This window comes from Sturnira hondurensis, unplaced genomic scaffold (genome assembly GCF_014824575.4).
Source record: "Sturnira hondurensis isolate 20B ecotype Veracruz unplaced genomic scaffold, ASM1482457v3 Scaffold0021143, whole genome shotgun sequence".
Classification (NCBI taxonomy): Eukaryota; Metazoa; Chordata; class Mammalia; order Chiroptera; family Phyllostomidae; genus Sturnira; species Sturnira hondurensis.
The window spans coordinates 29,059,931-29,085,794 of record NW_028093774.1 but is presented as its reverse complement, the minus strand read 5'-3'; the positions used below and the strand labels follow the sequence as shown (position 1 = coordinate 29,085,794).

Here is a 25,864-nt window from a genome sequence, read left to right as displayed (position 1 = left end):
CTATGAATGAGATCAGAATGAGAGACCATTTTAAAAAGCTTGTTCTGGTTGCTCTGCATTGCACAGGGGGCAAGGGTGGAAGGAGCGAACCTTTAGGGGCAAAGACAATAGTGGTCTGGACTAGGAGGTGGCAGAGGGGGTAGTGAGAAATGGTTGGATTCGAGACGTATTTCAAAATAGAGACAATATCCATCGAACCAAGATTTGGAGTCCTCACAATATCTATGGCAGATTGCAAAAATGGCCACAAATCCTCTCCCTCCTTGTATTGCAGTATAATTTTAGACCTCCTCCAATAAAGAGGTGGAATCTTTCTCCATCCTTGGAATTTCAGCTGGCCTTGAAACTTGCTCTGACCAATGGGATAATAGCAAACATAACGTAAGCAGAAATTTCAAAAGTACTTCAGCATTTGCACTTGCCTTCTCTTAACGCTCTAGAGAACCCCACAACCCAGACTAACCTGCTAGATGATGAGACTGACACAGTGAAAGTGACCATCAACTGTCAGCTGACTGCAGGTGCAAGAGTGAGCCCAGAGGAGGTCCAGGCCATCACACAGTGGAAACCAACCCAAACTGACCAACCACAGAATGAATGGTAAACTAAAGAAATGGCTGTTTTTAAGCCACCAAGTTTTGGAGTGGTTTCTTAAGCAGCAGAAGCTGATTTAATATCTTCTTATCTCCCAAACTGAATGCAAACCACTAAGCTCTCTTGGTTTCTCTAATAACATTACACAAAAACAAAATTTCAGTTCTAAAGTAAACTGATGGAGAAAGGGCCTGATGGTACTGAGCTGATGAAAGGGAGAGAGCACAAGTCACAAATTACAATGTCATTCATTAAAGTGCGGTATGACGGCCACGGAGCTGAGTTCCTTATGCAGTGAAATACCACAATACAAATCTCAGAAAACAGGGCGAAGATTTCCCATCAACACAATTTCTCTTTTCAATGCCCCACACACCATTTCTGAAAATTACTAAGTACTTTTTACCCTCCTGCTGAACATCAAACATAATGCTTTTTCAAGGTGATCGAGATAAATAAGCAATTAATGCTCTTTGCTTATAGAGAAGAAACCAATTATATTAAACAGATCACAAGCTGGACTTCTCTTCCTTGGCTGATACAGTCAGATAGGTAAATGACGGTTGGATAAAAGGACTTTTTTTTTCAATATCAAGGTAGAGAGTGAAACCCTCCACTCCTATTCCCCAAAGGTAACCACTATTTACAGTTTCTTGGTATCTTCTTCTAGACTAGTTCTCTCTTAAAAGTTATGTCTGACACTACAATATTAAAAATGAAAACAGTTACAGTTCTTTCAAGGTACCCTATAAATTAAGTAGGATCCTCCCTATATATGTGTTCTGCCAACAGAGCTTTCCGAACCTATAAAAATCTAACATTAGTATTTGTTGTAGGCTAACTGGTTGGATTTCTGAGACAGCTCATCTACTAAAGGAACTAAACAGCAATGAATGACCCCACTCACCCTCAAAGAAAGGGAACCCTAAATATCTAACGGGTGGGGAAATTACCTGACTTGGAGCTAAAGCAGAAAATGTTTGGATGGTTAAATGAAAGCACTTGCTGCAGTTTATGGGCCTAGTTCACAGCTGACGTGTGGAAATGAGTTTTCGAGAAGAAATAAAATTCCTGGAGACAGATCCTGATTACCCCTGTTCCTGAAGGCGCGCTCATCAAAGAAAGGCGTCTCAGGGTCACACACGGGTCTACTGAGAAGATACACTGTGTCTCCTTCAAGAACGAAGGACAAGGACAGATGGTCTAATCAAATTATATATAGCACCATGAGGACCCCTGGAAATGGGATTTTTAGTAAAAGAAAATCTTCCCAAATACTGTACACAGATTTTCAAAAATATGGGCCACTGTGTTTCTCCTGTTATTCAGAAATTTAGCAAACCACATCAAATCTTCGCACTTGTTAATCATACTCACTAATGAAGGGACAGAAATGAGAATAATCTAAAATTCTTCTTCTTGAGTATTAAAAAATATACGATTATATGGGGTAGGAAGCAAGCGGTGGAAGGAGGAGGCTTCTTACAGCAGCAAACAGAAACTTTTCCTTTTTAATTATGATTACCTAAGGCCAGAATTAAAGTAAGCTTTTTCAATGTCCTAAACACACATCAAACAAAAGTAAAGACAGGCTGGGTGAAAAGAAAAGTCCACCTCAGAGGAAAAAGAAACTGCACAGAAGACCAGAGCAAGTAACTTTTGTAGCATTCATCTTTCATTAATCACCATGAGCCAGAACCAGAGCCTCTGAGCTGACATAAACCCCTAGAAGGCAAGAGGGGCGGGGGGGGGGGGAGAAAGCACTAGAATACTACACTGTCCCACAGCTCGCTCTGGCACTCCCACCTCCCCCACGAATCCACCCAGAGGAAACAATCCACAGGTAACGTTTTTCAGGCCCTGCATTCCAGGCCACTGAAACGTTTTCTGTGGCGTATTCCAAGGAGAGCAGTTAAGTGCCAGGTTAGTGCCAGCAACAATAGTTGTGAATCAGCAAATGTGTCTGGTGTAAACCTGAGATGTGACAGGAAACAGAGCTGTTTTTATTGTTAAGGCTGCTACACTGAAATGCATTTAATGTTTGTATACTATCTCTGTTCTCCAAAGCTGATCAAATAAATACTAGTTAATATAGATCTCACTAAATTTTGATACAACAATCACCATATTCATTCATACATTCAGTAAACACTCATTCCGTATCTCCTCACACGCAGACACTGCCAGCTCTCAATCACAGCCACAATGGCTGAGGATAAAACCAGAAAAGGAAACTTGTGCTCCCAGCCTGTCGGAGCACTTGGCAACCCTTGATAATCTTAAGCCTTTCATACTGAGAGACTGTTCGTCCAAAGCAGCACTTTTTCAGCTAACCACTCCAGGCCATAAATAATCATAAACCTCTATCTTTAAAGCTATGCTCAGTTTATTACAGAACGACATTACAAAAAACACTCTGCATTTTAAAAAACTTCTTTAGCTCTGGCTGGTGTGGCTCAGTGGGCTGAGTGCTAGCCTGTGAACCAAAGGGTCACTGGTTCAATTCCCAGTCAAGGCACATGCCTGAGTCGCAGGCCAAGCCCCCAGTTGGGAGTGCATGAGAGGCAACCACACATTGATGTTTCTCTCCCTCCTTTTCTCCCTCCCTTCCCCTCTCTCTATAAATAAATAAATTTAAAAAATATTTTTAAAATTCTTTAAAAGAATATTTAAGAAACAAACTAGAAAAGAAAAAGGAATAAGTAAGAAGTGATTTTGTGAATCAGCACCATCTTATATACACAAAAAATCCCCTTCCCAGCTGAAAGAACAGTTTCATCCAACGCGCACTCATGGAGTGGTGAAGATGTGATATGGGTGGTACCCTAGACAATGGGGATTCAATCATGAATTGACGTGGTCCCTGACCTCAAGGTTGAAAATATCGTAACAACTCAATGACCAAGTGCCTGACACATGTCAGCACTGGTCTAGGCATTTGACATACGTCACCTCTCAAACTAATCTTGCAAGCGGATGATATTATCATTTCACAGATGAGCAAAGTGAGGCTGAGGTCATTTGTCCAATGTCACCTGACATGCAAGGAAAACTGGCTGGAACTCTATCTATCTAACACTGGCTGGCTGGCTCACAAACCTACCCTGCTGGCCGTGCAACATCTTTGTGTCTTCGCCATCAGTCCACCTAGCCTCCCATGCTACCGCCGTACTTCTCACCTAGCCATAGCTCTGTATGCCCTAAGGAACCCCATTTGCCAAACAACCGAGGAAGGAAAAATATAGAAAGAATAAAAAAACTAAATGTAAGAAATTCTTTTAAAAAAAACTTTTCAACAGATTCGAGGGGGGGAAAAAGAACAGCTATAGGGGACTGTCTCATGCTTCAAAATAGCTGAAGTAAAACATATAAACAACGATAGTATCCTGCCTTGACTGATGTTTTCATTGTTAAGTCTGGGAGTCTTTATTTAAATCTTAGAATAAAATGTAAGAACTCAAGGTAGAACAGAAACATCAGCTTCTACCAGCTCAGGAAGGTAACTTGGAAGGGAGACTTCGGACTGACATTCCAATTCGCCCACACGGGAACTGCCGGTCATTTCTTGGAACCTTGGTTTCCCTCATTCTGTAGCCACTTCAAATTATATGTACATGTTGATTTTGTGGATATTTTCATTCACACTTATTTCCTTTGAATTCATTTATGAAAGCAAAAAAGATCCACTGGGTTGAATACATTTCCTTTCTCAACAGAAACTGAAGACATGTCATGATGACTCCTCATCTTGAGACACGTATAAGAAAGAAGTGAGTGGTTTGGACATTGTAATAACTGTAACTTCCCATGAGGGAGAAAAAGGAAAAAACTTTCTAGGTCTCAATAAAGATTAAGTACAGGTTTCACTGCTAATCAAAATTATAGGTGCTCACCAAATCCATAATTTCAGTTCATAAAAAAATAGCTTCAGGTAAAAACTTACAGGTGAAGAAAAATTTTCTAACATACATGAAATTCATGTTGAAAGCCACGGGCTCCAAAGACACTTTTTGTAAAACTCCTACCAATACCTTTTGATTTTTTTTTTAATTTTCAGTGCTCCCACTTAATGAAAGATGTGAGGTTAACAGCTATTTCCCATCTGTCCAGGTAACATTCACCATCCCCTTAGCAACCACCAACACCCCCTCCCAATGTGTCACAGTGTCAACGTTCAGTGTCATCACCCACATCCAACACCCCAATCCCCCCCCAACACATGACACACACCAGCTGGAGAAGACAGGTGAACACAATACTTCCACATCTCTCATAAAGCAAAGCAGCTCAGATCCCATAACATTCGGACATTGATAGTTTCTAAATGTTACTTCACTCAAAAATGCTTTTAAATACTTTTTAAAGTTCATTAGCAAATGCACTATATAATGATATATTGTTTGACTTAAACAATTTAGTCTATGGATAGACTTAATGGATTTTAAAAAACAGCTACTTCTCTATACATAAATTACAGAAATAAATCATTCTTAAAAGATCCACTTGAGCCCTGGCTGGTGTGGCTCAGTGGATTGAGTACTGGCCTGTGAACCAAAGGGTTGCTGGTTCAATTCCCAGTCAGGGCACATGCCTGGGTTGTGGGCCAAGTCCCCAGTGTGTGGGGCATGTGAAAGGCAACCACACATTTATCTTTCTCTCCCTCCCTTCCCTTCTGTCTAAAAAGAAATAAACAAAATCTTAAAAATAAATAAATAAATAAATAAAAGATCCACTTGAAACCCAACTCCCAAAATTCAGATTATAAATACAGATTATATATACATACACATATAAAATCTGTAGTTATATAAACTACATATATGTGTATGTAGTTATATATATCATATATATATGGTATATATAATTACAGATTACAAACAAATAATAACATCAACAATGGCAGAGAAAGCTGACATGTGTGTAACCCCGTGACCCGGAACCTACTCTTAGCTGTATTAACTTAATCCACAAAATCACCCTTTGGAGAAGTTTTTGATCTCTCATCTTTTTCAAATGAGTCAAGCAAAACTTCCTGACTGTCTCACCAAGAAGGAGGCAAATAACTGCTCAATTATCCCTGCATTTATGGAGAGAAATGTGTAACAATTATTAACTATGATACTTTAACGTGAAGAAATTATTCTCTTAAGAGACAGTATAGAATTATAAATAGCCTTGCTCAAAAAAAGGGAGGGGGGGGTGTTTCTAGACAACAAATGTAGATGTACTGTCCTACTTATATTATCCAGCAAAGGAAAAATAATATTCCATTAAGTAAAACCATAAAAATATATATAATTTCACCAGTGATATGTTAATATTAAATATAGATTTCCCCTCAAAGGATTGATTCCACATTATGTGACTAATCATAAAGTGATTCTAAAATTATTTTGAAATTCATTAACTGTTGAGGTACAATGGCGGTCACTTAAACACTGACTGTCAAAACTCCGAATTCTAGTCTTTTTTATTTATTCATTTATTTATTTATCTTGTTGGACTCTCCCACGGGCCAGAGACAGAGATAATCGCAGATGGTGCTTTTCCTCTCCTGGGAACCATCTCGAATCCAGTTCTGCTTCGAGTACTGAACAGCACTCGCTCCACCCAATTTCCACCACCCACAGAATGCAGCACAGATAACACAAAATAATTTAAATAGTAATAGCTTGAGAAGATTTAAAATTAGCAAGTGAAAAGGAGGTGGATTCAATTTTTAACTTCATTCAATTTGTCCAATTTAAAATACTTTCAATTATTTATTTTTCCAATCTTCACAGTAACCATAATACCACCAATGTTAATTGCTTTGCCTGACTGTAGTTTTACTGTTGCTTGTCTTCTTACTTAATGAACTTCAATTGGTCCTGACAGTAATTCTTCGCTCTAATCTTCTAAACCTTTATTCTTTTCATGAATGAAATCTATTGTATTACGTCTCCCACTATTCCAAGCGGCAGTTCATAAAACAATGAATTCAAATACATGAAAACTTAAGATCATGAACTTCAATAACATACAGCCACCTATAGAGCATATAGCTGGACCCACAGGTGGATTTTACTTAGTTTTAAAAGGACATTTTGTACTTTTTATGTTTATAGCCTGAAAGTAAATTGGTAATGTTTTTCTTAAAAGTAAGCAATGACTAAGTGATTTGTTTTCAAAGAAACTTCAGAATCATTAAAGAATAAGCACGGTATTATGGCAAAAAAGAACTTTCTAAATGCCAACTCCGACAATAAGACTATCTTAATCTTCCAGTTATCTTCAAAGAAACCCCTCAGTATCATATGATGAGCACAATGTTACATGATAAAAGAACTTTTTCTAATTCCAACTCCAGTAGTAAGATGATCTCACAGTAATTACAACGCTATTAATCATCAAGTAGAAGAAAATTGTTTAAGTATAGTACAAGAATATACAAACATGAGGAGAAAATATACCTCACGACTGGGTAAGGTATTTATGGGTGATTTATATATTCTATGGATGTATATTTATGGATACGTACAAGGACAGCATCAAGGACAAATTGTAACCAGCCTGAATGATTTCATCCAGACAACCTCAATAGCCCCATCCAGCTACAATGGCCTTTTGAAAAGAACCTTGTCAACCTCCTTGTTTTGTTCATCAGTGTGTTCCCCGGGCAGGGCCTGGAGCATCATACTGCTCAGAAATTTGATGAATGAAGGGACTGAATTACACAGCCCACAGAACAACTACAAAAATGAGAATTTAAGGTCCTAGGAGGTGACTAGTTAGCCAGGCCATAGGTAGATTCCTTTCACAGCTGTTTATTTCATACATACTTTGAGAAGAATTTGCACGTGATTTACTTCACTCAAGCCACACCATAATTCAAGAGTGTGAGTACAGGATCTACCACTCCTAAGCCCAAGGGCATCTAAAGTATACACCATTTCTAGAGCACCCCACTAAACCAGAAAAGCCTAAATAAATTCCACCATTAGTTGAAATGTCTTTTACAATGCTAAGATATAAATCTAAACACAGAACATAGCTCTACCCAAAATCTTTAAGGAATAACTAAATCTAGGTAGTAAAGTACATTCTTGGCAGCTAAAGGTTATGTCCAAGTTCCTCATACCTGAAACCTTACAGACAGAGCCCCCCCTATATCCAGCCACATCCAAGTTGTTTTAGAACTTCATTGTAACTGTTTCTGATCAAAATATCTTTAAGCTTTCTTTACATGAAAGGAATATTATTTCTAGATAAACAGTAACTTGATCTCAGTTACTGTTTAAAATACCAGTTTGTTGTACCAGTTGTAGATGGAGATCAAGTATAGATGGAAGCACGGAAGGACAAGGCAAAAAAAAAAAAAACCAGAGAGCCCTGAAATGTCCTTTTACTTTTAAAAAGTCCTTTATCAATCTGCTTTCAAGTCATTTTGACTTTTGCTCACAAATTGGAGAAAAACACCAGTCCTTCTGATACATCATTCACTATCTTTCTGGAAAATTAGCTTGATGAGACAATGGATGAAGTGGCCTCCTGACCCTCAAAAGAAACTCATTTTTGCTACAAATGTCCTTGATTCCAAAATATCCTTAAAAAGAAAGTGTTATATGCCTACAATGTGCAAGTCACAGGGTACCTGTGATTTCCAAACTGCTAATATGAGATAGCTCCTTGGCAGCCTGAACCCATTCTGAAGTCTCACTGTGTTTCCTTGTAGGATGTGGCAGACGAGTGTCCCCTTCTGTTTCCAGATACTGTCTTCCAGGGCTGCTTTGGTCAAGGATCATTCTGAGTCTGTATCTTCCTTATAAGACAGTACTTTTCCTGAAATGATGCCAAATCCTGATGTTCTTCTCCATGTTTTTTTAATGTTTTACCATTTTACTTTGAACAGTGTTCCAAGCACAAGCAACCACAAATCAAATTAAAATGTAACATAAAATGAAAGTCTTTCATGGTCCCTACATAAATGGATGAACTTTTGCCAGATCTCTTCTAACACGACGTATTCTGAAACAAGATCCAGGTCCAGAGGAGTGACTCAAAGAAAAATCAATGACAAACAGAATGATAAGGAAAGGAATATTTCTTAAGCAACTGACCACATATTAGGCAGTTACCTACCTGATCTCACTCCTTACAACCACCTTGTGAAGTATCAGTCCCATTTTCCAAAAGTGGAAATGGAAGTTCCAAAGAGGTTCACTAAGTTCAGTTCACAAAGCTAGGATTATCACGTGTACTCAAACCCATGCCCTTTCCTAAAATAAGCTAATTCCCAAAGACAGAAAGATGTAAAGGACAACGCTGCCTAATACCAGTTACCAGTTTACCAAACCCTAGCCACCCTGTGGCTGACAAGCCTTTACTGTGACAGTATCTGAGTCCTACGAGAGTCCCGAGCAGCATCTTCCCCACTCCTACCTCAGGGAAGTACCAGCTGCCCTTCCTCCTGCCTCTTGGCTGCACTGCCTGGCCCTTCCGAGGGCAGAGTCCGAGGCCCGAGTCCGAGGCCCACTGCTCTACCATGAACATTCCCAGGACCACCTAGGTACCACTTCCCACAAGTGTTGCTGCCCACCTGGCTGCTCTCCCCATTCTTTTCTCCTCCTCTCTTTCTCATCACTCTAGTACCCTCGTAATTTTCAGGTTCCTTCAAAAGGGAGTAAGATGGTTTATTAAATGCTTATTAAATCATTGCAGCACAGCATGTGCCAGATGGCAATTGGCTGCAGTGCTCACCCGTGTTCATCTACTGCTAATGCAAATAATAGAGAAGGCACTGGCTTTGCAACCAGGTAGGCCTGGGTTCCCGACCCTGGTTCTCTCTGTAGGACTGGGCAAGTTACTTGGCCCAGTTAACAGAAAACATCCTCGCTCTTGGTGTTGTTGGAAACGTCAGTGTAGCACCACGTATTACATCACCAGGCACACAGCAGAACCAAAAGACAATCCTTCTCTTCTCCATCCAAACTATTTATTCACTACCCTGACCAGTGTGGCTCACTTGGTTGGGCATCATTCTGCAAAGCAGAAGGCCTCCGATTCAGTGTCCAGTCAGGACACATGCCCGGGTTGTGGGTTTGTGCCCTAGTAGAGGAACCAATTGATGTTTCTCTCTCACGTCAACATTTCTCTCCCTCTTTCTCGCTCCCTTTCCCTCTCTCTAAAAATAAATAAAATCTTTTTTAAAATAAATAAAAAATAAACTACTTATTCGCCAGCAAAGATAACTTGAGTTTCTCCTACCAGCTTCTCCCAGGTCCCTAGCTATATTCCAGGGAAAATGCTTTTTTACAGGTGCACTCAGTTTCACCATTAGTAAGTAGTCCTATTCACCCAGCTTAATTTTCCAAACAACCATTCTGCAGTCATGTATTCACTTTTACCTTCAAGCATCTTTTAAAATTCTGTTGGATATCAAAAAGAATTAAAAATCAGAAGAGACATGCAGAAGAAACCTCTTTTCACGTGATCTCCTTTCTACAGAAAAGGATTATGGGACAAGTTCTCTCTCTCTGCTCTGAGTGGGGGAACTGACACCTACCACCCAAAGCAGCAGTTCCTAACCTTTGGGGAAACTCCTCTGAGAATCTGATGAAAGCCTTTGCCCAGAAAAAATGCCACACTGCACAGAGACACAAAATACTGCCTGGAATTTCAAGAGGGCCCTCTGAAACCCACCCACTGATAGCAAGATAAGAGCCCTCGACAAAGAACCATCTACGATACCCCTTAAACTGGCAAAATCTTCAATTCAGATTCTGTTTCTTTAAGTGCAATAAATTCAAAAGCCTGGACAAAAACTTCAAGAAGGTAAAGAGGGAAGTTTTCTCATTCAACTCTTCACATAATGCTACAAAACTAACAAGGCTCAAAACCTAAAAAGGAGGTTCTCTCTCTCCGAAGCAAAACCTCAGGAGATGGGCGAGGAAAAAGGAGGCACAAAAATTTAGTATTAGAACTCTACACCTGGCTGGTGTAGCTCAGTGGATTGAGCGCGGGCCTGCGAACCACATTATCACGGTTCGATTCCCAGTCAGGGCACATGCCTGGGTTGCAGGCCAGTTCCCAGCAGGGGACTCACGAGAGGCAACCACACATTGATGTTTCTCTCCTTCTCTCCTTCCCTTCCTCTCTAAAGATAAATAAATAAAATCTTTTAAAAAAAGAACTTCCTTAGTTATTAGCCTTTTTGAAATATCCAGAAACTTCACTGTTCTTTTTCAAGCACCAGAAAATCTAATTGATATTAAAAGCTAACATTGTTATAAAAGATTTGACAAAAGAAGATTTGATCATAAAACCCTGCTCTACAAGCCCCTTATAAATTTCAGATCTGCTATTCTCTCAAACTATATATATGAAAAAAGTCTGGTGATACTATCAACCCATAATTCAGTCCCAAAACACCAGCACAATAAAGGGATTTCACTGTACTCAACATCTTAACTTCTGTAAAGTGAAAATGATAAATCCCCTAAGTAAAAGAAATCACTCTTAGTACGTCTTATATAAAATCCACGCCATTCTCTCAAGACACCACTTGAATTTTAAACTTGAAACATGCAGAACTACCAGAGCAAAAGAAAATAACACTCTCAGGATTTTAAGTGAACACTCAGCAATTTGATCCCTTTATAAATAAATAAAAAGTCTTCATTACACAAGTTTATAATTATGTATAAATTACAACTTAAAATAAAATTTGTATGGCCTGGATTTGAAGGAAAATATTTTTTAAATATTTAGGAACGAAAAATAAATGTCTATATTACTACTAAAAACCTAGATGTCAAGTAACAAATGTTCACTCATTTTCTTCTCTTTTTTTTTTTAATTTTTATTTATTTATTTATCTTTAGAGGGGAAGGAGAGAGAGAGAGAAACATCAATGTATGGTTGCCTTTCGTGCGTCCCCTGCTGGGAGTTGGCCTGCAGGGAACCGGCCTGCAACCCAGGCATGTGCCCTGACTGGGAATCAAACCACGATCCTCTGGTCGCAGGCCCAAGCTCAATCCACTGAGCTACACCAGCCAGGGCTCATTTTCTAATAAAATAGTCACTGAACACCAACTGCGTGCTAGGTGCTAGGCACTGACCTAGGAGCCGGACATGAGAGAAACAAGGTTCCTAAAGCAAAGATTATATTCTAATGGGGGAGGAGAAAAAGATAACATACAAGTAAATAAACAGAGATAAAATAATTATAGATTATAACATGACACTCAGAAAACAACAAGTCTCAATCTTTTACTCTAAACCAAAAGCTCTTAACTACAGGGAAAGCAGGAATGATAGGGTTAAATCTTTGAGAAACTCGTGAAAGCAATAAACTGTCCTCAAAAAAAAAACTACACATACACAGAAACCTTACATGTAACTATTAGCAACTTCTTAGAATCTTGAAGCCCAGCCACGATGCACCCACCCTGTGCCCAAACAGAAATCCATGGACCCTGGTTTAGGAACTAAGAGGTAATTATCACACTCAGATAGGATGGCTTATGAATGCAAGATGCTACCCTACTATTAAATGATTAATAAACCTGGAACACTTACTCTTGATTTTTTGTGGCCCATTTAAGACTCTGTATGGAAACTTTTTCCACTCTACAGAAACAAACTAGTAGAATGTAAAAAGAAAACATATTCCTGCCTAAAAGTGAATGAAAGACCTCTTCACTACAAATAAGTACAATCTTTCACTCATGAAAATAGTGTAATCTGACACTTAAGTGTTTTACAAAATCTTATCATTTCTTCCTCAAAAGAAAAATATTGCCACACTGTTTCAAAGGCTGCAAAGCTGATGTTAACACCTATTAACTTACAGATATTCTTGTGGTTCAAAAGTAAAGCCTATGACTAATTTTTAAAGCCACCCCCACTCCCCTCCCACACACACACACACACACACACACACAATTTCCCTCTCTCCCTTTCCCTCTCACCACAATCTAGTTGTCTAAACAACATACTTCATCAATCTAAGGTACAAACTAGATCAATGGTTTTTAATCTTTTTGATTCAGATACTCTTTGAGAATCTGAAGAATGCCATGGAATTCTCCCATTTAAACATGGACATACACATACAAAGTGTGCATACAATTTCAGGCTGTTCAATGCATTTCAAATTCAGTCAAGGGTTTAAGAATGTCTATACCACCCTGACTGGTGTGGCTCAGTGATATGGGCACAGTCCTGCAAACCTAAAGGTCTCTGGTTCAATTCCCAGTCAGGACACGTGCCTGGGCTGCAGGCTAGGCCCCCGGTTGGGGGTGTACAAGAGGCAACCACCTATCAATGTTTCTCACCCTCTCTTTCCCTTCCCCTCACTCTAAAACTAAAAAATAAATCTTAAAAAAAAAAAGAATGTCTGTACCACCTATATAAGAATATTATGACTGATTGTTTCTGGGAAGGGGACCTGGGAGAACTGAGTTGGAAGATCCTTTTGTACCTTCTGAAATTTTAAACATGCAACTGTATTAACAATTCAAAGAATGGATAAAATAAAAATAGAATTTACACTAAAAAAATGTGGCAGGATACCAATGCAGTTGGTGAAAATCTCTAAATAAAGATCTTTTAAAATAATTAGTCTACTAAATTCAATACTTTGCACACTGTTTTCCTGAATTTGGGGGTTGAAAAAGGTTCCTGACTGTAAAACTACACTCATTTCATAATTTCCAGAGAAGATTCCAACTTCAACTTTTTGCTAGGAAAATACAGATAGTCAAATAATAATTCCACATTATTCACAGTCTAGCTCCTGAAATCCCATCTGGATAATAATAGCTAGTATTTATTGAATGTGGCACTGCCACATCCATTGATTACCATCATCACTGGCATGTGATAGACATCACGCCTTAAGTTACTTGTCCCAGGCAATACAGCTAGGAAGTAAGCTAGGTCTCTTGTAAGCAGCTGAACGCCTGTACTTTCCCCCACGCAACGCTGCATCATAACCTATATGGAGGATGGTAAACACTAAACTAGAGGATATTCTTCCATAGGAGACAATTCTCATTGAGTATACTTTGGAGTAGTAGCCCATTATAAAAATCGGGATTTATATCTGCATATTCCTTCTTTACACTACACAAAGCAGATATAGATGAAAGAGAATTATTTCATCCAGTAGTTAGAAAAGCACAAAAAATAAAATGGAATTTTTAAAATCCTCTCAAACTATCACCCTAAAATATAAAAATGTAGTAAGCTGAATCATAACCCTAGAGTTTCAAAACAAGGTTTTCGACTGGCTGGTGTGGCTCAGAGGACTGAGTGCCGGCCTGCAAAACAAAGGGTCATCACCCGTTCAATTCCCAGTCAAGGCACACGCCGGGTTGCAGGCCGGGTGCCGGGTTGCAGGCCGGGTCCCTGGTTGGGGGAGCATTAGAGGGCACACATTACTGTTTCTCTCCCACTTTCTCCCTCCCTTTCACTAAAAATAAAATAAATACAAAAATGTTTTCATTAGAGAAGGTGTGCTATAGAAACCATCTAAAGGTTTCAAAACCAAGAGGCAAAAAGTCTCTCTCTGCTGAATGGCAGCTCCACTCGTCAGAGTTTTGGGAATGTTTAATCATGAATGTCCAAACTATCAGCAAAATGCCTCAGAAGCATGTAATGAATCATAAAGCTAGAAACAATGCTACCACTTTCATCATAATCCCACCTTTAAAGAGATGGTAGTTTTCAAAAGCATTCACTCAAATCTAAACTTACATAATCTTCTAAAGTCAAAGAAAAATGTAAATAAGGTATGGGAGATGGGGTGGGCAGAGAACATAAATCACTAACCAGACACTGCTACCACTAGTTCTATTACTACTACTTATTAATATAAAGGTTTGTGTGTCTATATGCCTAAATGCTTCGTCTGACTGCCCTTACTCAGTGACTTACCTAGATCGCTGCCACCTCGCTTCATGCCCTGCTGTGCAGGCACAAAGAGCACATCCAAGTCTTCACCTTCTTATCAAGCACATAAGGCAATGAGCCTCTGCGGGATGCCCTTCGTCAGTAAAGTGAGTACGAGTCCTTCAAGCTCAAAAACTTTAGGACTCCATGAAAACATTTTCAGAAGGATATGAAGATGGAGAAACTACCAATGTCTGTATTTCAAGGTTTATCCTGCAACTTCATTATACATACTGAGGAAAAGCCAGGTCACTCACCATATACCTTACAGAGAGCCACATGCTAAGTTTGCTTCCTACAGAAAATAACAACATTGACACAAATTTTAAAATCCCACCTATGAGCAAAAGGGCAAACTCATGAGCATCTATGAGTTTCATAGATGAAACTCACTTTATTATGGATCTGCAACTAAAAAGAGTTTTAAGATGCTAAGAATTAATGGTAGTATTACTTATAAGATAGTCAAGTATTATTATATGCATAAAATAAACATTCTGGTAATGCCCCCATACAAAATACATGGTTGTTAACGAATATCTAATTTTTGAGCCCTCAAAATTTACATATTAAAAATATGAGTTACATAACTATGTTTATACAATTTCCATTTTCAAACTACCCTAAAATTAAAGACCTCAAGGAAATCTTTCATTTCATTCTTTAAAGAACACATAAAATTCAATTGCAATTTAAATTGTATCCCCAAATAAAATTACTCAAACATACCAATTTACTTAAAACAATAGTATAGAAAATTAAATCTGTAACTATCCTTTGGCATGCATGTATAATTTATTCCAGTTTCTCCTAAAGAAATAGAAAAAAAATTCCTTCTATAGTTTCCTTATATTCCATAAATTACTTCCTAAAGTTAGTGAAAAGGTAACATACAAAGGTCAATTTGAAAAAAAAAGTCATTTAACAAACTCTTTACATTCACTACAATAATCAATAGCAAATACACATTTCTGATGTCTCTACCCGACAGTACATCTTTGTTATTCTATACATATGGGAATCTAATTTATGGAATCCTTTCCAGAATATTTTCCTAGAATGGGCTTACTATAGTAGAATCACTTTTAGTCTGTCTGAAATTAGGCTTACGGATATATATCTAGCATTATATGGTCCTGTTTCTCTCTAATTCTCCCACACTGGCAAAATAGACAAGTTTACAAAAATCACATCCTTAGAAAGCAAAGTTCCTGGAAATTTTCCCATACTACCAGACTTCACTTAAAAAATGGGAAAAAAGGTATACAACTGGCACTTAGCACATGAAAAGATGCTTATCACTAATCATTAGGGAAATGAAAATCAAAACCACAAGGAATTACCACTTCACACGCATTGTGATGGCTAGTTTAAAAAAACAAAAATAAGTGTTGGTGAGGATATGGATAAAATGATGCAGCTGTTGTGAAAACCAGTATGGCTGAGAATTCAAACATCATTAAAACATCTGACCCACCAATCCCGCTTCTCCATCTATACCCAAAAATGTGAAAGCAGAGCCTCAAACGGATATTTGTACGTCCATGTTCAGAGCAGTATTATTCACAATAACCAAAAGGCGGAAGCAACCCAAGTGTCCACTTTCAGGCAGATAAACAATATGTGGTATGTATACACCATGGAATATATTCAGCCTTAAAAAGGGTGAAAATTCTGCCCTGGCTGGTGTAGCTCAGTGTGGATTAAGTGCCAGCCTGAAAACCAAAGGGTCGCTGGTTCAATTCCCAGTCAGGGTACATGCCTGGGTTGCAGGCTAGGTCTCCAGTGGGAGGGGCATGCAAGACATAACCACACATTGACATTTCTCTCCCTTTCTCCCTCTCTAAAAAATAAATAAATAAAATCTTAAAAAAGAGAAAAATTCTGACACATGCCAACAACATACGAGGACATCACAGAAATGACAGTCACAGAAAGACAAATGTTGTATGAGTTCACTGATATGAGGTCCCTAAAGTAGTCAAATTCAGAGAAATGAAAAGTAAAATGGTGGTTGCCAAGGGGTTAGGGGTAGGGGAGAATGGGGAGTTAGTGTTTAATGGATAGAGTTTCCGTTGGGAAGTTGAAAATGTTCTGGAGATGGGCAGTTGGTAGTGGATGCACAACTATATGAGTTCAACAACATGAATGTACCTAATGCTACACTCAATGCCCATTTAAAAATGGATAAAGTGGTCCATTTTATGTTATGTAGAGTTTACAATAAAAAAAGAGACAAAAGAAAACAAAATACTAAAGCATGTCAAATTCTTCTCACACATGCCTATTTCACTACCCAGCAAACCAATACCCTATGAGTGGTTAATTAAGTTCTAATGTAAATATTTACCACGTGCCCCAAGAAAATAATATAACAAAGTTTAATTTTTTTCTCATTCTAAAGAGTTTATTTCCCCAGAATAAAGTCCTTTGCCAGATGTAGAGGCTGATAGCTATTATATGTCTAGTTCAGATTAAATAAATTACTACAGAAACCAATAAGCCTATAAACTTAGTATTTCAAGCATGGTTACTTTTATCCCTAGAACCTTTTTCCTTCATTTTTCTTCCAAAGCTTCATAAAGACTATTTTCATTTTTACCAACAAAATCTTCAGCCAGGATTCGCCCTCTCCCCAACTCATAGGAGCTCATCTTCACTAAGTGGTAGACATACCATCTTTACAGTACTCAGCAATCATTTAGTTTCCACTGACTTCAAGTATAAATATTGGGAACTCGTTTATGATATCTCACTCCTTTCAAAAATTGTTCACATGAGTAAAGCGCAAGTTTGAAATATCTTAGGCCAAATTTTAAGGATCCTCTAGTCAACCCCCAGTGTTTCTTATCAGAACTTTGATTTCGCAAACTGTCACAGAAATAAATGTTCATGAATGAACTAGCAAACCAGATTTTGTTTTCAGGTCCCTTTTCCTTCACTCTTAAGTGTTAAGCAGACAAAAATCTGCCTTCAAAGGTAGATTCTGATAGTTTCCATGCTATAAACACTATGTTCCAATTCATTTCAAACCATGCCTGTTCATAAACATAAAACAGATGAAAATTTAAAGGAGCACAAAGTATTCACATACCTAAACAAAATCTGAAAAGTCTAATCTAGAGAAAATAGGTTGATATTAAAAACTAGTTCTTAATTCATTCTGATGGAGAGAGAAAAGGAGTGTTAAACAACTATGACCATCATATACATTTTCTATTTGTACTGTCTAAAAACAAAAATGCATGCAATAAATTACTGAGTATTGTTTCTTCCGAATATCATTTTTATATGTAGATTAAGGGTACCGTCTCTCCTACTAGATCTACTTCCTAAAACTAAGACTGTACAATTTGTAATTGTCCTTGCATACAACAGGTACATCTAAATGTCAACAGAAGAAAAAGTAAAAAATATAGACCCAGACAAAGTTTCTCTGGCATTCAGTTTTCCTACTCATCAGTGTAAGAGGTCCTCCTGATAGTAAGTTTCTTTTCATTTATCCACAGCTATTCATGTTAAATTGAGCCCTTTATAAAGGAGAAAGGGTATATCTGGTCACACGCCAGTAACTTCTAAAAGTATGAAATCTCCCATCCCACAATTTATAACAAAAAATATTAACAAATATGACATTCTACAAAAGATATTTTATATAGACATAAAAAGATCAATTGAAAAGGACTCCATCACCTGGTCATGAATCTTACCTTTCAGCAGGGGCAGAGGTGTTAACTCAATAGGCTTGCCTTGGGACCTAAACTGTGAGGAACTTTGTGACCTCTTCTGTCTGGCTTTTCTGACGGACTTCCGAGAAAATCCGTCTACTTTATCCACTGATGGAGGAGTAGTTGGTGCTGAGGACATATCCCTACTGAAGAGAAAGAGGTATCATAAACATATTCCCAAGGCAGAAGCACACAAGATGGGCCCCCCCAAAAATATACGGAACTATCTTCTGGAGGGCAGGTTCCTCGTAGTACAAGCCCTCCCTGCTAGGTGAGTGTATAAGCTGGCATTGTTGTGAGAGGCTGAGTTCGGCTGAGCATCAAAGATGCTCATTTAGACCTGAAGAACTCTATGTTACGTATTCATTTTCTAACTATGAAGCGCTTCTCTTCTTGAGATTCCTGAAGTAATGTTGGAGCTATTCTGCGGCTGGAAAACTTCCACTGATATGTTTTCCCAAGATATTTAATATTTTGAATGGGCTCTGCAGTTGAAACCCTTATTGCACTTCAAGAATCTACACCAACGTATCACAGCAAGTAAAATTTACAATTACTGAAACTATCTAGCTTGACTTTTAACAATTAGCTATGATAAACTATACCACACTGGAAATGAAAACAGGCTAGATTACTTTAAACAGAACATGTAAAAGGCATAATTAAAATAACTTCAGCCCTGACTGGTGTGGCTCAGTGGATTGAGTGCTGGCCTGTGAACCGAAAAGTTGCTGGTTTGATTCCCAGTTAGGGCTCATGCTTGTGTTGCAGACAAAGTGTCTTTTGGGGGGCATGGGAGAGGGACCCCATTCCACGTTTCTCTCCCTCTCTCCCTTCCTTCCCCCTCTCTAAAAATAAATACAATCTTTTTAAAAATTCATTTCAAAGATGTCTTCTTTTTGAATGAAACCCTCTTAAATTATCATGACTTAATAAACAACACGACAAAATTGTGCACCAAAGTTGAAATGAAAACAAATTCACAGCCTACTTAGACAAACAAGTTGAGTTCTCTTGAAGTTCACCATCAAATATTAATTTTCATTCCATCAAACATTAATTTTCATTCCATCAAAGGGATGAAACTGAGCATTCTTTTGCATTTTCTAATTCCCGTCAAGTTATTTAAATGAAGGCTATTTCCTAAAAGTAACAAGTGTTAAAATCAATTTCATTCACTTTTAGCAGATACCATCATTTGCATGGCACTGAGGATCCATGTAAGATTAATGGCAAACTCAAATAGAAATAATGCATTTGGGGGAAATGATGAAATGCAATTACTCACCTGTCATGCCAAACATAAAACAATTGTTTTTTACTCTCTATATAAAAGCATAAGGGAGTCTCTTCCTAAACTTGTAAGAATAAAGTTACCTCAATTACCTGGATTCTGACAAAATAGAAATAACAAAACAAAACAAACAAACAAAAAAAACCATGGTGTTGAGGGTTGGAATTCTGACCTCTTGTTTGGTTCTCTTTTAAAGTCATAAAAAGTTTTTAGCCCTAGCCAGTGTGGCTCAGTTGGTTGGAGTGTCATCCCCTACATGAAAGGGTTATGGGTTTGATTTCTGATCTGCCCTCACACCCAAGTTTCGGGTCTGATCCCAGGTTGGGACGCCTACCAGAAGATAATCAATGATGTTTCCCTCTTTCTCTTCCTCTCTTCCTCTTCTTCTCTTTCTTTCTCACTTTATTTCTCTCTCTCTTTCTCTCTCTCTCTCTCTCTCTCCCTCCCCCTCTCCCTCTCTCTCTGGTGTGCCCTGGCATGTTCTCATGGTGAGAATAAAAATATATATAATAAAAGTTTATAGAAATCTACCTATTTTAGCCATAAAAAAATGTGACAGATTCAAAGTGGAACTGCAAACTATGAATGACTACAGGAGGAAGATCACTTAAATTTTTTCATAAAAAAAGCTCCACATCACGTTTGTACGTTGTAAATTTAGGGGCCGCTTTCCCAGTCTGGTATTTTACTTATTTAGATTTCGTGTAACCATAACCCAGGATTTCAGTAAATCCCGTTCCTCCATCACTTTTTGTCTTCTTTTTCCTCACCTTCCATTTGTAAAGGTGGTTTATTGACAGCAATTTTTAAAAAAATCATGTGCCTCTTATGCCCGCGGCCAAAAATAAACGTCAATAATCTCAACCCAAAGCGCCGCAGAACTGAACGTGCAGTAGCAGCGGGTCGGTGCATAGCCCGGGGAAACAGGTTTCGCCCTGGACTAAGGCGCCCAAAGCTTTATCATCCTCTAAACAGCGGGCACCGGGCATTTGCAAGGCTCAGGATAATCCAAATGGGGTACTGGGATGGAGGGGAATACGGGTTAGAGGTTCGTCAGTAGGGATGGCTCACATACTCCCTTTGCTCCTACCCACCCCCACCACAAGCCCTTAAGAAGCTGCTTCAGAATCCTTCTCACACCACCAATCCCCCTTTTTCTCCCCGCCCCACCAGTGGATAGGGGTACAAGAAAATGCCTCTAATGCCGGAAGGAGAAAAGGGGGGAGGAGGGCAAAGTGAATGGAAGCATTTGCAGGTAAATCAGCAAGTGGGACGGGCCCTCCCTGTCCTGCACCCCACCCACCCCACCCTATCGCACTCCTCGCCTGCCCCGGCCAGGCCTTCCTGAGGCCGGTGCCCTGCAGGTTTCCCTGGACGACCCGGAGAAAGAAGGGAAGCGGGCGAGCCGCGGAGCCGGAGGGACGAAGTTACCTTGAAGCTTCTGGGGAAGAATTCGAAGATGATCTGTGTTTTTGAGGGGTGGGAGACTGGCAAGAGGGCCGCAGCGAGGGCGTATGGCGGGACCGGGACTTGAGGTGGGAGGTCCGGACAGCAGCAGGGAACCCAAGGAGACGGCTGTCCCGCGCGGGGTCCCTCCGGTTCCGCGGCGGCGGAGCCTCTAGGCCTCACGGCCGGACCTGAATCTCAGCGTTCCGGCGGCGGCAACGGCGGCCTCACGATCCTCCCCCGTGGGCCCGTCCCATCAAATCGGCACCGACCCCGTTGCGGCTCCGCCGGTGGTTCCGCGCTCACATTCCCGGCGGGCGGCGCCTCTGCTCTTTGCCCCGGACCTGGCGGCGGTGGCGACGACGTGGGGAGGGGGGGAAGGGAGGGAGGAAGACTGGATCCGCAGCGGCAGCAGAAGGAAGGAGGAGGAGGTGGAGCCGCTGGAGCTGGAGCCGCCGCTGCCAAAGTCGCCGTTCCTTAACCGCGGTAGGTCCCAGTCAATGCCCCTTTCTCTCTCCTATTGTCAATATCACCGGGCGGCTGAGTCCATGGCACACGCGCAACCGAACCTTCTGGCCAACAGCACCCGCCCCCGGAACCCACTCACTGGAGGCTTCAAACGGGAAGCAATGCCTCATTGGTCGCCTTGCGCCTTCACTCCCATGCTAGCATGTTCGGCAGAGAGCCGATCAGGGATTGGCGGCAGGGGGGCGGAGAAACAGGAGGGTGGGAAGAGCGAAGACCGAGGATTGGGCTGAAGAGCGAAAGACCCGGATGCAGCCTCGATCTCCAGCGGTGCAGCTGCCGCTTCCGCCTGGCGGAGACGGCAGTCACCGCAGCCGCTAGGGCTAAAAGGAGCTTTAAACCCAGGAGGTGTGCGACTGACAGATCAATGGAATGGGTTTCCGCGCAATGCGGAACTTCTGGGCGGCGGTCGTCTTCGCTCAGAGGATCCCAAGGGCCTTGATCGACTAAGGGTGGGGAAGCCCCGGGGCGTTGATTCCGTCCTCTTCAGCCGCTAGGGTTGCCCTTCTGGGTTCCAGGAACCCCACTCAGGACGGGAACCAGCGCTGCGTAGACAGAAATAAGGTCCCCTACCCGCGCCTGCTTAAATGGGCCCCTTGCAGCCGGCTGTGAAACCCCCGGCAATCGCTCTCGCTGAACCTTGTGGGAGACCTGGCACCGAAATCTGAAACCCTGGGGTCTGGCCAAGGGTTGGGTGTCGCATCCAGTTCTCTCTCGCCTCGTATCCTTTAACCTAAACCTCTCTTTTGAATATCAGCTCCCTGCCGACGCTGCAAGCTTTGGTTGAGGGAAGCTCAGTGTAGCTTATACAAATGGGAATGCTATCTCTATTCTCCGCAATCACTTATTGATACCCACCGCACCGTCCTTCCAGCTGCACGGAGCTCAGAGAAATCCTTGCTCCAAACTGTAGGAGCTTGGGAGCTTTTAATTGGCCGGGTGGATCAGGAAGAGTTTATAAAGAAGCCTTGACTTAACTCTAGGTAGAACAAGTATTCAGATACGCGTTTGCGGTCTCGGTGAGCCCTAGGCCAAATGGTGCATTTCCAGAAAATATTCTTGGACGCTCACTCTGTTTGAATGTATGCTAAATACCTCCTTTGCGGGGAACAAGAAAAAAAAAATTCTTAATGCTAAATACAAATGTCAGAGTACTGACTGCTCAAAACTTGGTCAATGGAAAAAAAAGAAGAAAATGAACATTCATAATTGCTCACCCACTGTTAGCATTTTGGTGTACTTCCCTCCAGTATTTTTTTTCTTTTAATATAGTGTGTGTCGTTCCGTAGCCTAGTTTCCTGCCCCGCCCCCCAGCATTATATCATGTTTTCCAAAGTTAGGAAATAGAACTATATATAAATAAAACTGTATATACCAGATGTACAAGTGATGACCAAAAAATGCACTGTATTTCTCTTGTGTTAACCACCAAGTGTTGCAAATTCCTATGCTCATTCCCAGAAATGGCTCCTGAGTGGAAAAAGAATGTTGTGTGTGTACCGTGAAAGATGAAAAATAGATATTCCCATTCTGAACTGAAATAGGAAAAGATGGCTCTCGTAGGTGAAAGCAGCCTCCCCCTCCCCCAACCCTCGCATGACTCCAGATGATTGGCCACTTTTTTAATAGCGCCCATTTTTGTTCTGATAAAGTTCATCACTGTGAGGCCCTGAAAAACTGGCAAGAATACCAGGCTCCTACCTGCAAGAAACTTACATTTCCACATCTCAATTTCCTTTATCAGTGTCAGCCACCAAGAACTTGTTTGCTCAGTCTGATTGTGGGTAAATGCAGAATTAACCAAGGAAGATTTTTAAAGCCAACTCAATTTCCCTTGGCAACAGTTGAACTGTTGAAGAGTAGTGCACGTTTGAAATGCTCACAGCTGTCGCTTAGAACATTTCACATTTTGTAGAGTGGAGATTTTGCTTGCAAATTATGGATCTCTGTAAAGACAATTCATTTCAAAACTGTTTCACTTTCTATAAAAGGGCGAAGTAAATGAAATGAGCAGGTCTTTTTAAATCAAAACATCCTTGCCAGTGTGAGAAACTTCCTTGAACCAATAGTTTCTAAAGGATGTTCATGCATCCCAGGGATGTACTCCAGGAATGGTGCAAGGCAATCAATCCATTTGGGATGCAGGACAAGAAAATATGAGTACATCTATTTTTGCTTAATTTAGATTAAAAACAGGAAAGCATTGAGCTCAACTAATATACAGAAGAAGTATGTAACCCTGCACTCCATCTGTAGAGTGGTCTCTTGGCCTAAAGGAGTATAGATCTCCTCAAGGAAAAGTGGGAGTCACCCATTCCCAGGGGTTGGCTCTCTGCCAACATGTAGTGACATTGAAGTTTGCTAGGTTCAGTTAAGTGGATTCACTGGTTATGTTATCTAGGTTTCGTTAAACTAACCGATAGAAAACAGACTTTACCAGAACCTTCTACGAGGAAACCACAGGAAAACAAGCAAATGACAGAACTGGCACTTCTTGTATCAGATCTTTGACAGCCACACTTCAAAGTTAAAATAATCTAATCAAACAACTTTTGGCTTAAAAATATTGAATTCATGAAGATTATTCAGAATTGGGGTTATACCCTCTGTCATTAACAATGAACTTCCCCCCAAAGCTTACATTGTACTTGACTTACAAGCTAATGATGGTAGCACATATATACTTTATAAATAGATACATATAGCGTATACTCCTATTTGGTTAAGAATTGCTCCCCAAGAATACACTGATGGGAATGAATGATCAAAAAAGTAAATGGAGACTGCTATTGTAGACAGTACAAAATAAAATACATTATAGCCACCTGTGAAGCCATTATCAAATGACAAAACATGGCTCACTGCTATCTGATGGAAGCACTTACTTTCCAGATATCCAGGCTGAGCTTATCATTAATCTGCCGCCGGGCCAGCCAGGTGATGAGACTAGAGGACACTGATGATCAAATGTGGCTGACTGGTGAACTCAAGAAGGGCTGAGATAATAAGCAGAACCATCATCAAACCAATTACCAACCAGTAGAGCAGGAAGAGACCCATGCAGGTAAAACATCACCCTCAGAGGTAGACCAGCGCAATTTGGTATAGGAAGAGGAGGGTGCCTGAAGCTAGGTTTGGGCTGAAAGGGAAGGACAGTGACAAAACCTGGGGCAGGAGATGCGCTTTTAGGTAACACAATAAAAGGAGGACGCACAGCAGCTCGTGTAGACAAGGGATTTCTTTGAGCCATATTTATCTACACAGGAACTGCCCTCAGCAGTGACATTTCCTTGTGTCATAATTTAAACAGTGCAGTTACGTTTTCAGATGTGCCTCAAGGGTTGTAGGGTACTCGTGGTTTTCCACATGATTAATGTGTATAATTATTGATTGAAATTTAAAATATTTAGGTGCTGTAGTTCCCTACAGAGCATTGAGAGGTTCTAGGTGTTACCGATGGATCAAGACAGAAAGAGGGGCCCTGTGTCACTGATGGGGAAGGAACATTGAAAAACAATCAAAAAATGGGCCCTGGACAGGTGGTTCAGTGAGTTGGAGCGTCATTCTGTACACTGAAATATTGGTGATTCAATCCCTGATCACATACATAGATTGTCAGTTTGATCCCTGGTTGGGGCACACACAGGAAACAACTTAATGTTCTCTTACACTGATGTTAGCCTCTCTCTCTCCCTCTCTTTCTCTCTTTCTCTCTGTCTCACTCTTCCCCTCCCTCCCTTCCTCTCTAAAATCAATAAAAAAGCATATGTTTGAGTGAGGACTTAAAAAAAGGGGGCGGGGGGGCCCTGGCTGGTACAGCTCAGTGGATTGAGCGCACGCTGCAGACCAAAGGGTCGCTGGTTGATTCCCAGTCAGGGCACATGCCTGGGTTGCAGGCCAGGTCCCCAGTGGGGGCCACATGGAGAGGCAACCACACACTGATGCTTCTCTCTTTCTCCCCTTCCCCTCTCTCTAAAAATAAATAAAGTCTTTTAAAAAATAAAATAAAATATTACACATTTGTAACCTTTCAATTAAAAAAAAACAGGAAGGAGAAAGCCAGCATCAAGTACACTTTATACAAGATAAAACACAAAATAATGTACCATAAGTAACAATTTTGCTTCTAAAATAGTCAAATTATACAATTAAATGAACTAAAGCTATAACTAATTATAAGCATAAGGATGAGAACACAGACTGTGGATTCAGATATATCAACTTGGAAATCTCAGATCTGCCAGCCAGGAGCTGGGGCAAATTACTCAGCCCTCACAGCTCTGGTTCCCTGGCCTACAAATGAGCAGACTAACACTGCCTCTCACAGGATAGACATTCATTT

At 40.3% G+C, this 25,864-nt stretch overlaps 1 protein-coding gene across 2 annotated transcripts in view; it reads right to left on the bottom strand.

Moving 5' to 3' along the window:
- Window positions 1-21,552, bottom strand: part of PPP2R5E (protein phosphatase 2 regulatory subunit B'epsilon) — a 150,913-nt gene extending 129,361 nt beyond the window's left edge. Inside the window, exons 1-2 of one of the 2 annotated variants that reach the window (XM_037031501.1) lie at window positions 20,983-21,552; window positions 18,240-18,403 (exon numbers count right to left, since the gene is read on the bottom strand). In XM_037031501.1, the coding sequence (XP_036887396.1) occupies window positions 18,240-18,396 (157 nt within the window). In that variant the 5' untranslated portion in view covers window positions 18,397-18,403; window positions 20,983-21,552. The remainder of the gene's footprint in view (window positions 1-18,239; window positions 18,404-20,982) is intronic. The other variant, XM_037031502.1, reaches the window with a different exon arrangement.
- Window positions 21,553-25,864: the final 4,312 nt, after the last annotated feature.